This window comes from Neopelma chrysocephalum, unplaced genomic scaffold (assembly GCF_003984885.1).
Source record: "Neopelma chrysocephalum unplaced genomic scaffold, ASM398488v2 Primary Assembly neopelma1_22b, whole genome shotgun sequence".
Lineage (NCBI taxonomy): Eukaryota > Metazoa > Chordata > Aves > Passeriformes > Pipridae > Neopelma > Neopelma chrysocephalum.
In genome coordinates, this window is record NW_020897690.1 from 10,415,081 (window position 1) to 10,428,401 (window position 13,321).

The 13,321-nt window shown below is 42.4% G+C and overlaps 1 protein-coding gene and 1 long non-coding RNA gene across 3 annotated transcripts; one reads left to right on the plus strand and one right to left on the minus strand.

Moving 5' to 3' along the window:
- The first annotated feature begins 3,378 nt into the window (after window positions 1-3,378).
- On the plus strand, window positions 3,379-7,139 carry LOC113964890. The gene is made up of 4 exons (XR_003533328.1): window positions 3,379-3,592; window positions 3,970-4,090; window positions 4,940-5,118; window positions 6,903-7,139. It is a non-coding gene; the product is annotated as an uncharacterized LOC113964890 (long non-coding RNA).
- A 3,265-nt stretch (window positions 7,140-10,404) lies between these two features.
- Window positions 10,405-12,925, minus strand: CCDC127 (coiled-coil domain containing 127). 2 transcript variants are annotated; one of them, XM_027679823.1, is made up of 3 exons: window positions 12,882-12,925; window positions 12,443-12,571; window positions 10,405-11,798 (listed from the first exon to the last, which is right to left on the minus strand). In XM_027679823.1, the coding sequence occupies exons 2-3, from the start codon at window positions 12,561-12,563 to the stop codon at window positions 11,125-11,127; spliced, it is 795 nt and encodes a 264-aa protein (XP_027535624.1). In that variant the 5' UTR covers window positions 12,564-12,571; window positions 12,882-12,925; the 3' UTR covers window positions 10,405-11,124. The 2 variants fall into 2 exon arrangements, with proteins under 2 accessions (XP_027535624.1, XP_027535613.1); XM_027679812.1 differs by having other exon boundaries at window positions 12,843-12,897.
- Between the last annotated feature and the right edge of the window lie 396 nt (window positions 12,926-13,321).

Genomic DNA, 13,321 nt, shown 5'->3' on the forward strand with positions numbered 1-13,321 from the left:
TTCAGCTAAGCCCTACAGGTTCTTTGCATACAATTACACAAGATCGTCAAAATAAAGAACTAGAAAAGATCTTGTAATTCCAGCCTGTGGCAAAGGAGGTGAACACATCACAGCATCCCTTTGCAGCCTTATCATGTGGATTCAAAGTTGATTCCAAAGGCTGTTCATTATCTTTTGAATAGAAAAGTTATTAAAAAAGTCTTCATCCTTCACGTGGATGACTGTATACAGTAGCCCAGATGAATTTTCCCTGTAATAGGTAATAATATTTCCCTAATTTAACCTGAAATATCTCTCAGTCTGCCTAGTGATAGCACTTGCCTTTTTCATGACCCTGTCAGATCTGTGGATGAACCGTTTCCTGATTAACCACTGGATCATCAGCTTTCTTCTCCTTTGGTGATTTCAACTACAGATTTCCTAGTTTGCAGCAGAACAACTTCTTTTAAGCTACCAAAAGCATATGTTCAATTTAATTCACTTTCTGCTACTCCAGTGCATTGAGCTGCTCAGTTCTTCCTGAATTGATACTTTTTCAGCATTCACAACACAATCACATTCTGAGATTGTGTCATGAGTATTTCATTAACATGCTACTATTTTTTGTCCTTAGTCATCAGTGGAAGAATGACAAAACACTGTTCCTAAAGTGATCTTAAGGAACTGCCACAGTAACCTCCCCTTAGACCACCATTTCTCCTTTCAGCCGAACTTATCATTATAATTAGATCTTTACCTAGTTCTTTGTTCATAGAGTCATCATAGAATCACAGAATGGTTTGGAAGGGACATGGTCATCCAGTTCCAACCCCCCAGCCATGGGCAGGGACACCTTCCACTAGACCAAGTTGCTCAAAGCCCCATCCAACCTGTGGATGGGGCATCTGCAGCTTCTCTGGGAAACTTGTTCCTGTGTCTTACCATCTTCATATTGAAGAATTTCTTCCTAATATCTTATCTAAACGTACTTCCTTTCATTTTGAAGCCATTACCACTTGTCCTAACGCTGCATGCCCTGTCAAACATACCTCTCTTGCTTCCTTGTAGGCTCCCTTTAGGTACTGGAAGGTGCTCTAAGGTCTCCCCGGAGCCTTCTTTTCTCCAGGCTGAACAGCCTCAACTTCTCAGCCTGTCTTCATAGGAGAGGTGTAATCATCTTTGTGGACTCCTCTGGACTCACTCCAACAATCTTTCTCATGCAGAGGGTCCCAGAGCTGGATGCAGCACTCCAGGTTGGGTCTCACATGGGCAGAATAGAGGGGAGAATCACCTCCCTTGACCTGCTGGTCACACTTTTTTGGATGTAGGAGTTGATTGGTTAATCTTCTGGGCTGCAAGAGTACACTGTTGGCTCATGTCCATCTTTATGTCCATCAACATCCCGAAGTCCTTCTCCCCAGGGCTGCTCTCAATCCATTCTCCACCCAGATCGTATTTGCGCTTGGGGTTGCCCTGACCCAGGTGCAGCACCTTGCACTTGGACTGGTTGAACCCCACCATGTTCTCATGTGCCCACTTCTCAAGCTTGTCCAGGTCCCCCCTGGATGGCTTCCCTTCCTTCTGTTGTATCAACTGCACTACTTTGTTCATGTTGTATCTCCTGTTCAGTTAAGTTCATACATCTAGTTGTGGTCACATGGCAACTGGTCTACTGAAAATGTCTCTTTTGCTAAGTTTCACATGCAAGCAGTTTCTATCCAGATCCAAAACCACATTTCAGATTGCCCTCTAACGAACAAATCCTCTTTCTGAAGAATTTTATCCTTTTTCGGTAATGCAAGGTTCCAGTGGTTGTTAGTTATCTATCAGTTGTTAAATATTTGCAGAAGCAAATGTGCTGGTATAACATCTAGCTCAAATTTCTTTATCAGTGTAATAGCTAATGACTTTGGAAGGCACAGTGCTTTTTTCTGAAGGACCTAGGGCAGCAATGACACCAGCTCCTACACGACTCACAGGTGCTCAAAGGGGTTGTCTATGTTGCCACCCTGTGGATTTGAACAAGCAAGTTGGAGCTGCTCTTCCATAATCACAGTCACATGTTTATTCAGCAGAACCCCTTCCTGTGCTCTGAGATAAACTTCTCGTTCAAGTAATGTCAAGCTTACATTTGGCAGGTCCCACAGGGTTAGTTATGGCTAATAAACCTCCACGAAATCCATCCTTTCATGATATAGGCTGCTAAATAAGACACGTATTGCAAACCGCTAATTATAAATGCAGGAGAAAACAGATCTTAGATTGGATTACTTGAGTTAAAAGGTTATGATCCTGTGAGGACCAGGGAGTTGAAACTGATGATCCTTCTGGGTCCCTTCCAACTTGAGATATTCTATGATTTTATGATTCTTCTACCCTCCATCATGGGCTGGAAGGAACTGCACTGGAGAAACTGCTTTTGGTTGGATCCTGTGAACGGGAGGACAAAGAGAAATCAGCACGACAGAGCAGGGACCTCTTCTTTAAAAAAACCAAATCCTTTCCTCTAAAGCCATTGAGAAAAGCAGAGAGCACCAGCAATACGTGTAGTTTGCATCCAGCCACAGTTTCAGGTATGAAATACAATACAGTTCTTTCCTTGTGATTCCATCCTCCCTGGTGTGACATAGGACAAAACTGTAACTCTCCAGATATTTTTATCTGGACTTACTATATAGCATGCTATTAGGATTAACTACATTATTCTATGACCCTTTTTAGTACTGTAGCAGATACTGATTTGAAATCCCTTACTCTAGTAATTCTATAGCACTGTCTTACCAGCATTAATCATATTTTCTTTCCAGTCAGTCTCTACTTTATAGTCAAAGCATCATATACAGTAATGCAATTACTCTTGCTTATGTGATAAGCCAAAACTAGGAAAAGATGGAAATGTAAAGATGGTGATAACTATACAGCCAAATGCCTAAAGCACAGGATTCTCATTTGGAAGTGTAAATTGGTAAAGATGTAATAAAAGTGAAAAAGAAGAAGAAAATTCAAAGCCCATCCCTGTTTGGACCATCCTTTAAAATACATGGAGAAAACACAAAATCTTTCTACAAGTTGCCCATGGGTCACATCCTTGAACACCTGTGCAAAGAGGGAGCACTGAACCTCAGGCTCGGGAGGAGACTCAAAATCACCAGCCTAAGGGACACTGATGATCATATTAGAAGTGGAGAGATGCAGGCAAAATATTTCAGAGTTGCTTAGTTTTAAGGGTAATAATCAATGGCAGGTGGTCATGCAGTTTACTTTGCCAATAAATTATCTGTAGATCTTTAACTTGATCTAAGTTTTATGCTCTGTTGTTCTCAAACTCTACCTGATAAGTAACCAAAAGACCCAGCTCTTCAGCTGGCATGATTTGATTTCCTATGTTTGTACTTCAAGGCTGCTGCCATCAACCCACAGAAATTCAAGCAGGGATACCTTGAAGGCTTTGGAGACATGCAATAAGCTGTGGAAGCTCTTCCCATGAAACTGCAGACTTCTCCAGTTGAGAGAGAAGTCTTTTGGTGCTATCAAGTATCACTGAAGAGGAGAAATAAGACAGCACTGAGCTGTCATTGAAAATCTGTCTCAGGCTATTGGGAACACAACAGGGGTGGGATTTCATACACAATGACTTCCACAAACATCCCATTCTGGAGTGGTTGTATGGTGTCAAGGAGTTTCCTTCAGCAATCTGATATACCTAGGAATTGCCAGTTCATGTTTATTGTGGAAGTAGCAGGGTTCTTAGCCACAGAAGAATTCAAGGAAACAAGCTATGAACAGCATGTCTAGTGTAGTTCATCCAGAACTGAGCTGACACTGATGTTCGTGTGGCCTTTTTCTCCTTTTTATCTCCTAGAAAGAGGCACAATCTTTATGTTTGTCTATACTAGTAGTTTCCATAATATTTACTTCAGCATTACATATAAATATTTCAGTAAAGTAATATCAGCTCATGCTGCTTTGTTTGGTTCTTCTTGTTGACAGCAGGGAGGGAGATGTGCTGTCCTTAATATTTCACTGCATACAGTCAGAAGATCACCAAAATATTCCTTTCATCTTTGAAGAATACATTTCATCTTTGGAATATCTTTGGGGGAAAATACAGGTAAGGGGCATAGGTGTAGAAATGCTTCAGTGGACAGCACCAAATTATCTGATCTCATGATCAGAGGGCTGGAGCACCTCTCCTACAAAGACAGAATGAGAGAGTTGGGGTTGTTCAGTCTGGAGAAGAAAATACTCAGGAGAGACCTTATTGTAGCCTTTCAGTACTTCAAGGGGGCTTATATGAACACTGGGACAAATTTTTAGCAGGACCTGTTGTGATAGGACAAGGGGTAATGGTTTTAAACTAAAAGAGGGTTGATTTAGACTAGATGTAAGGAAGAATTTTTTTACAGCAAGGGTGGTGAAACACTGGAACAGGTTGCCTAGAGAGGTGGTAGATGCCCCATCCCTGGAAACATTCAAGGTCAGGTTGGACAGGGCTCTGAGCAACCTCATCTAGTTGAAGATGTCCCTGCTCATCGCAGATGGGTTGGAATAGATGAGCTTTAAAAGTGCCTTCCAACCCAAACCATTCTACAATTTTATGGTGTCCAGCATCTCCCTAAATTTCTTAGTAAAGTGCTATTGCTTGGATCTGTCTCACCTACATCTTGCCTCACCAAACATCTCCTCTCTAGCAGGCAGCAGAACATGTTAACAGCTATAGGTTGTTGCTTGCTATGCGTATTAAGCAATGAACAGTGTTCTTGAATCAAGTTTGTTACTGTTTTCTTTTCCAATGCTTTAACATACGAGATGCTAATCAGGTGCTGAACTACATCCAAGTCTTGCATGTCACCTTTGCATAGAGGTCTACTGCAGTACCCACTTTAGCAGAGACAAGTTCATTCTGTCTTGGTCACCGAATACCGTGTTCTTGCTCATATTTCTTGGGTTTACGCTTCAGTGATATTCGGGCCAGAGTGGTCTGACTGTGTAGCATCAGAGATGTGCTCCAGTATAGCTCATGGGAGCAGAAGGTGCTGCTGAGGCTGCTGGCTGGAAGAGCCATTAGCCACAAGGGGGAGGCAGCAACCAGTGATATGAAGCACCAACCGCTGTACCTGAGGATTTCATTCTGATTGTGTAAGTCAAGTTTAGAGAAATGTAAATCACTCTCATAAAGAGAAGAGCGAAGCAGCTGGACAGCTTGGGCTGGTATCAGCACACAGGGCTGTTGGGGTGCATGACTGCAAACAGCCACCACTACAGGTCTCGCAACCCCTCAGCTCTCTTCAAACTCTTCTATCCACAGACTCCTTGTTTGCAGAGGCACAATTTACTTTCAGTTTTTTGGTGGTTGTCATGAGTACTGTACACAGCTACTAGCATTTTCAGGGCTATTTTACCAGTAGTGTTTCATCTTTTGACTTTCTCCAAGGGCTAACCATAATCGTTCTGTAATTAGTCTTTTTGCACAACTCCTTCCACAGTAATGTCTCAGATAGTGGTACCTTGTGAGTAGCATTATATGCTATTACTGTGCTTGTCCACTTGGAATAAAGCCTGCCACACAGGTGACTTGTCAGCCACCACCTTTAGTGCTGTTACACAGTAGTCTATCACATGTATAAGCTGGGAGATGTGATAATTTTTTAACAGCCCTTCTGATGTTAAGGTCCAGGTTGTCCCCTTAACATCTGCATGGTTCACCAAATTTGTGATTCTTGGTACTTAGTAGGTCTTCAAAGTTGTCAGCATTCTGTGAAGGTTTTGACAGAGCTTTTCTCATGTTAGAAAAGTTAGAATCAAGTTTCAATATTCAGGTTTAGATATCCCTATCCAGAGGTATATTTTCAACCCAGGGTATTTTTCAGAGTCTCCTGGAGCAATTGTGTTCAGTTTATACTGAACACTTGCCAGTGGCTGCAGTCATTGATCATGTAGGAGTCATAGGTGGGGTTGATGAAAAAGCCATGACATTTCTCTCTCATGGGGTTTTAGATCAGTGCAAATACAAAAAGGTTGCTATGAGGTGTTTTGCATCTTCTCCCATGTGTTGCTTGGCAAGACCAAGTCATCAGCAAAGGCCAAGGTGGTAATCTGGTTTTGCTCTGGAGGAATCCATAGCCATATTTTTCTAGGCTGCAGAATAATGGATTGATTTGGTGACATTGGATCCCATTGTTTGACAGTGGCCTTGATGGTAATTCGCTTAGCATGATCCTTTGTCGTGGTGGTGACACTTACAGATCGAGTTTCATCTGACCACATGTTCAGATAGTTCTCTTTACTTCAGGACCAAAAGGTATGCTCATGTGTCACCGAGTAGGAGGCCTTGACCATTTCCATGAATACTCCCCACAAGGCTTGTGTTTTTTTGGTAGCATATTGAATGATAACTTAGAGTGATTGTACACTCTCAGAGAAACCAGGTTCAGATATAAGGCCTCTTTGTTACCCGTTGACCATTAATAGGTCGAGCTTTTGTTACCCTGATTGTCAGAATCCACGTAAAAAGTATTAAGATGCTTGATCAGATTGTGATAGGACTCTCAGTTTTGTCATCCAAGTTGATTTCAGTATCAAAATTGTTCTGTGTTCCTTGATACTACCCAGTACACATGCAAAGTCAAAGTTCTACTAATACCAGTCCTTAGGGGGTCTGTCTGTACAAGGCCTTTTAAACTTACTTGGTCTAGGTCAGGTGCTGAGGTTTTACTTATTTCTTTTATCTCCTTCAAAATGTGTTTAAGTGTTATCAGCTTAAAAGGCCAATTTATCAACTTTCCAAGATTTTGAAACTTCTCCGCTTCTCCGTGTTGAGAAATGGTTTCTCGCTCTTACACTTGAACTTTACTGACTGAATATACTGCTGCACACATTCACACAGAGAACATTTACTGTTTTTATCGGGATGTTTTGCATAGGGTAATGCTCACAAGGGGAATTGGATCTTTTGACCAAGACAACTGCCTGGATGCTGATGTTGCAAATATCCCTCAATGGTGTCTTCAGCTAAATGGGCTGAGACTCCCCAAACTGCTCTGGTGATTCTATGTGATCATTACAGCATATCCATGATCAGTTCTTGTCGATTATCTTAAGCTATGTAAGAAACACATCTTAACTATGAATAAAAGACAGCCCAACATGCCTGTCTTTTCATAGGCAGGAACAATTTCCACCGGCTATATAAAATTATGGATGGTTTGGTCAGTTCCTGAATTGACAACAGGACCTGCTTGGGGAAATCCCTGGCTATGTGCTGGATCTTTCACCCCAAGTCATTAAGCAATATATCTCAACATACAGATAACGTCCATCAGCTTACAGAGCAGAGTTCCTGCCTATCAGCAGGAGCTCCCTGGGGAAAACCCTGCATACCCCCGGCTGCTGGGAAAGCTCCTGCAGCAATCAGTTGGTTGTTTTGTTGCGAAGTGGCCATTGATCTCACTGTCAAACTACTAAATTCCAATGAGTTACTTCTTCACAGATCCATCTGTTGTCTCAGCTATGCAGTGATTAGCTGGAAAGCTCCTGGACCAGGCAGGCAGTTAATGACCAAGTGCCCTTGGCATGCAGACCAGCAAAGCCTTCATATCCAGCTGCACCAAAACTGCAAACATAAACTTGACTTTCATCCTTGTATCACAGCAATAACTCAAATTCCTTTGATTTTACCACAATACCTGAACCACTGACCAGTTTCTGCCTTTTATCCCTCATTATTTTCTCATCCCCACACGAGTGCTCAAAAGCATGCTCTACAGAGCCGGGAGATGGCAAAGGATTGTGTCAAATACAAATAAACTGAAGATCTTATATGATGGGAACAAGGATTTCCGGAGTGTCTGAACACTATCCTAGAGCAGCTGGGTTGTAGTGCTTCACAGGGAGGAGGAAGAGGAGGGAAGTGAAAAGAGCTGACATGCAGAACGAGACCATCTGAGGGATTCTGCACAAAGGCAGAATATCCTACACAACATTCTATTGAAGGATGACCCCAGTCTTTCAGAGGGATCGTCATCTTTAATCCCACATCTTTAGTTAATGCTGGTGCATTTATCTGTTTGATGATGCTGTTCTTTTCTAAGAAACACATTCTCTTAGCCCTAAGACCAATACTTTTTACATGTCAATATAAAAAATGTACCATTTGTTAAACGTAAAATGGTGCAATTAGCTGGGAAAGTTGCAATAAACTAGCAAATTCCATTCCTCCCACCCACCTTATCCAAGCTACAAACAGTGCAGAAATATGTAAGAGTTTTTATTAATTGTTATTGTTTAATGAGTGACAATTTTCATAACAAAAAAAAGTTCATTACGTATTTTGAAATTTTTCTTGCATTTTAAATATATGTGGGCAGTTCCAAACAATTAACCAATCCAGAATAACAGTGCTGAGCAAGATAAAACTTAAATTAGCATTTTCAACATAAAAACCTACAAAGGGGGAATGTTTCAAAAATACATCACACAAACATGGGTTTGGGTAGAAACTAACAGGACCAGTGCTTCTAAACCAGTTACACACTTTTAAAAAGCCTCCTGAAGTAACTCTTCAGTCTTTATATAGTGATCTTCAAAGTCCATGAACAATAGTTCAGTGATTAGTTGAACAAATAACCGACACTTCTAAAAAAGAGAAAGTGAATAACAAACATCTATTCTATTGCATCCAACCCTGTACAACTGAGCGTATGATGCTTCAACATACATATTTGTACTGAAAAAATAGTATTTTACCCTCTTGATTACAATTTCTTTAAATATTTTGAGTGATGTCAGTGACAAACCACAAAAAAATGAAAAAGCGTAAAATCTTTGCTCTTTTAATACTAAGATGTACAAATTCAAGGCATGAATCTCAAATACATTGGCATTGATTTCTCATCTGACATTTGTCTGCTGAGTGGCTGAACTGCCTGCACCAACTTGTGAAAGGCGCCATAGCTGGATGGTCACTTTCCACATTCAGAAGGAATTACACATGGGGTAAGTTTTTCAAACTGATTTGTTCTACTCGGCAGTTAGGGTGTGTGCATATGGCCAGGGGCAGCAGCTTGGCTCAGGCAGTCACACGTGAATAGTAACTCAACTGTGTTCTCATCTCCCAACCCACATACGCTTCGCATCCAGACAAACTGTGGCCCTTCTGATGTTTGTGATGAGCTCTTTTCTTTCCTCCAAGTTTGTCTACTACAACTTTATTAAAAAAAATAGTACATAAAATACTAATAGATCAACATAACAGTATAATTAGTACCAATAAGCAAAATCACAACTGCAAAACTGAGTAGTTGGGAAGCATCTATTTTGTTCAGGAATCTCATTTCATGTTAGGTATTTTTGCTGAGTAACTGGATTAGGTTGCACACACTATTTCAAAAGATTTATCTGCTTTCTTCTGTGCCCAGACTGAAACGAAACCAGGAGAAAACAGTAAGAGAAAAACCCCCACATCTGTAAGAGTTCTCTGTTAAACTTGGATGGGCATTCACATAGCTGGATTGCTTCCAAGACATGATTCTAGATGATTGCCTAGAGCAAACCTGTTTACCAAGTCTAGCCCTCAGGAAATAACAAACTGCTAATTAAGGAGCTGACAACCTACCAACACTAATCAAAGTCAAGTAACGGAGAAGACCAGATATTAAAAACAGAAGGTTAAACATTGCCCCTTTGAGGTCTAAGGCTGGATTACAAAGGAGGAAGAAAAAAGTTATCCAAAATACATGGCACTGTTGAAAAAGAATGTGGTTTCTACTGCTAAAAGAAGTCAAAGTATACTCAAAGTTTTAAGAGATTTCAGGCAATGGCTTTTTTTGTTGATGTTGGTGTTTTTTAATCTAGAGCTGCTTATTTTCCTGTATTATTTTATTTTATCTATAATTTTATTTTTACCGTATCTATTTTGTTTTTACTAACTAAATTAAAAAGTCCCCTCTCTCAGAAGTTTGCAAAGCTTGTATATCTGTAGGCTTTCCTGGTCAGGTGTACACGAAGTGGTGAACCGTAAGGTCAAAATTTAAGAGCTGTGGCAAAGTGTACTTCAGTTCTGGGAGAATGGAGACAGTCGGAGAGGGAGATTGTGGCTACCAGTGCAGACTGCTTTTAAGTTTCTATCTGCAAATTACAAACAGGACCTGTCCAAGGAGCAAAGACAGGTGCAACAGCTGTAACCCAAGGAGGTTCCTTCAAGCTAACCAGGTAGCAGCCAGTGTCCTGAGAGGCAGAGGCAGCAGCATGGTGACATCATCCCTCATGGAGGCACATTGCTAGGTTACAACTAAAACTCTAGCTGAGAAAAAAATACAAGTATTCTTAACATATTTCCAATACGATAAGAATGTAACTTCAAGTTTATACACTCTAGTACTCGAGAACGGATCCCGAGCCCCAATGAGACTTACATCAGTCTGTTTCGTGTTATTTTAATTAGCATCTTCTGTATGTTTCATTAGTAAAATACTATTTGCATATCAAGCTGGAAGACAATGAAAGACTGATGAATTTGAAACAGGATCATGCTATTCCCCCCTCAGAATACTAATACATACATTTATACACACACACATTCACGCGCACACATACTCATATGAATGTATGTACAGATACGTAGGATTCGTGTCAAGCAGTTGCCCAAACATTGTCCCTTCCAAACATCTGCCTCAAAATCAGTCTTGCTTAAACAAACTTTGAAAAATGGTAATAATGATAATAATAATAAAAAAAGATAGTCTTAAGATACCATGTAAAAAGTCAGGGATAAGGAGCACAATGTGCTACTGCACTTGGGGGAGACAAATCACACTTCTCTGTTGATGGAGCATGACCACCAACTAGGTAAATCCATCTAAACCCAGTTCTATTTTGCTGCTTCTGATACCTGTGGAAGCTGGCCTATCTCTACACTACACTGCAGTCTGCAATACAAACACACAGAGTTTAAGAGCATGCACAGCTCGCCGGAGCGTCCACTTTTAGTGAAAGGAAAGGCACCAGCACCGCACGTCCCATGCAAATACAAGTGCAGTGAGGAGGGGAGATGGCAACACAGTAGAAGAGTTTAACAGCTTCGGACTACAACTGTGACTGTCCCTACCATGCACGGTGGATCACGCAGAATCCCAATACTTCCCCTACTTAGCGTTTTCCTAACATGGCCTTTTCTACCCTCTTGAACTTCTGCAGTTCAACAGCTAGTTCCCAGTTTCTCAGATACAGCCACATAAGCTTTCCATTTTGACTTTTGTTTCTGTTCAGCATATTACCACAGTAGTTATCGTATTTGAAAATATCTTTTAAGCCACTTTCCACATGTAAAGCCATAGCAACAGGATCAGTTGCTGCTTTAACTAGCAGATTTTTCTCCATTTCTAGTCTCTGACTTCTGGGTACAACAAGACTGCAGTAGATGTCCTGTCTTTCTTTAAGTCCCTCTTCAAATTCTTTCAGTAAAATATTGGCTCTCTTTTGCCACTCTTCTTCCTTCGCCAGGCAACTCTGGTACAAGCTACCTTCTGCTCCTGAGTGCAAGAGGACTTGTTTATCTCGCTCCAACTTCTCCTGCTCCTGTTCTAGGAGCCTCCTTTCTTCTACTAGTTTTCGGCTCTGGGACACGAGGGCTTCGCGGTAACTCAGGGTTCTGTTGCGTTCCTTTTCCAGCTCCACCTCCAAGTGAGCAAGAGCACGACGGTTCTCCGTGATTATATCCCGGTATTTGCCTTCCAGGTCTTTTTGTAAAGATGACTGCTTTTTATGGTACTCTTCTTTTTCTCTTTCTATTTCTTTTTGACATTCTCTGGTCCAGATCCAACCTACCATATATAAATGAGACTTCAGACACGAGTATAACATAAAACGATGGGTGTGATTAATTAACTATGCCTCAAAGAAAGCTACTAAGTGGTAAATAACTCTCTCTCCTGCCCTCCCCAGTGATACTCACTTCTATTTATATGTCCCCACAAAATGTATTTCTGTGGTCCCTCTTTCACAGTAAGTCACTTTAAATGATCATGTTTTCCCCGAAGTAAAATATTCCCTATTCTTTTATTACCAATACTTGCACTACTTGGATTAAAGAAAAAAAATAAAGTCATGCAGAAACAAACTGGAGGTTTCCAATGCAGGTACTGCACAGAGAACCTTTCAGGTCCAGTAAATAAATATACATCAGCAACTTCTTGGGTTGCTACCTTAGGGCTCTCTAGTACATGCTGTGTCCGCTCCTCCAAGAGAACTTTATAAACTGGATCTTATTAAACACAGATTCCATTCCCTGTAGGAGAAATGGCCACTGCCTTAGCGTTACGTGCAGTGCTGGTTGTTTACAAACAAGACGATCTGAGGAAATCCCCAGACACGGCACAGCTTTATCCCTGGGCTGCTACAGAGACCCGCCCTGGGCTGGGGGCGAGGCCAGGGCACAGCCCCGCGCCGCGGCTCCGGCGCTACTTACGGAAGGCGGCCAAGCCCAGCATGGGGACCAGCAGAGCGTAGTTCCATCTACTCCCGTCATCACCGGGATCGCGCCGATTGGGCTGGATGTTCCAGTGGGGAGGGTCGTTTAAGTTATTCATGAAGGCACCTGAGGCGTACAGAGAGGAGACACGGCCTCAGCAGCGAAGCGCGCAGAGGGGCAGGGGCCACTCCCTCTGCTACCCTTTCCTCCCGCTGCGGGGCTGGGAATTCTGCCCGAGCCCCTCGGACGGCGGCCCCGACACTTGGGAGCTTGGCCGTGCTCCGAACGGCCAACCCGGACCACCCCGCGGCGGCATCCCAGGCCCGTCCCCGTCCCCATATCCCTATCCCCATTCCCATCTCTGGCCCCATCCCCCTCCAGCGCGACCCCCACGCACGAGTCCGGAAGCGCGCGGGGCCCTGGCGTTGCCACTCACCTGCCGGCCCCGCCCCCTCCCGGGCCGGCCCATCAGCAGAGACAAAGCGGGGGGAGCCGAGGGGGTGGGACAACAAACGGACGCTCCCGGCCGGCCGTCCCCACCGGGCCCTTTTTATTCCATTAACACCGGCTACGGAACACAGATATTAGTGGCATCTAAACCCTCTGAACTGGCTGAATCTGCTTTTGATTTGTTTTGGTTTTTGTCTCATAAATAAAATGCTGCATAGTCTTTTCCTCACCCTTTTGCCCAAACCTCATGTTTACAAAGCGATCTTTCCCACAGCTTTAAAAAGATAACTGTAGCCTGTTCGTTAAGCAACAATATTTCAGGCACTGTCAAAGAGAGGAGAGACTGAATCCTACGATGCCGGAGAACTACGTTTTTCACTATTTCACCAAGGAAAAAATAATGGCAGTAACAGAATTCTAGGTTCG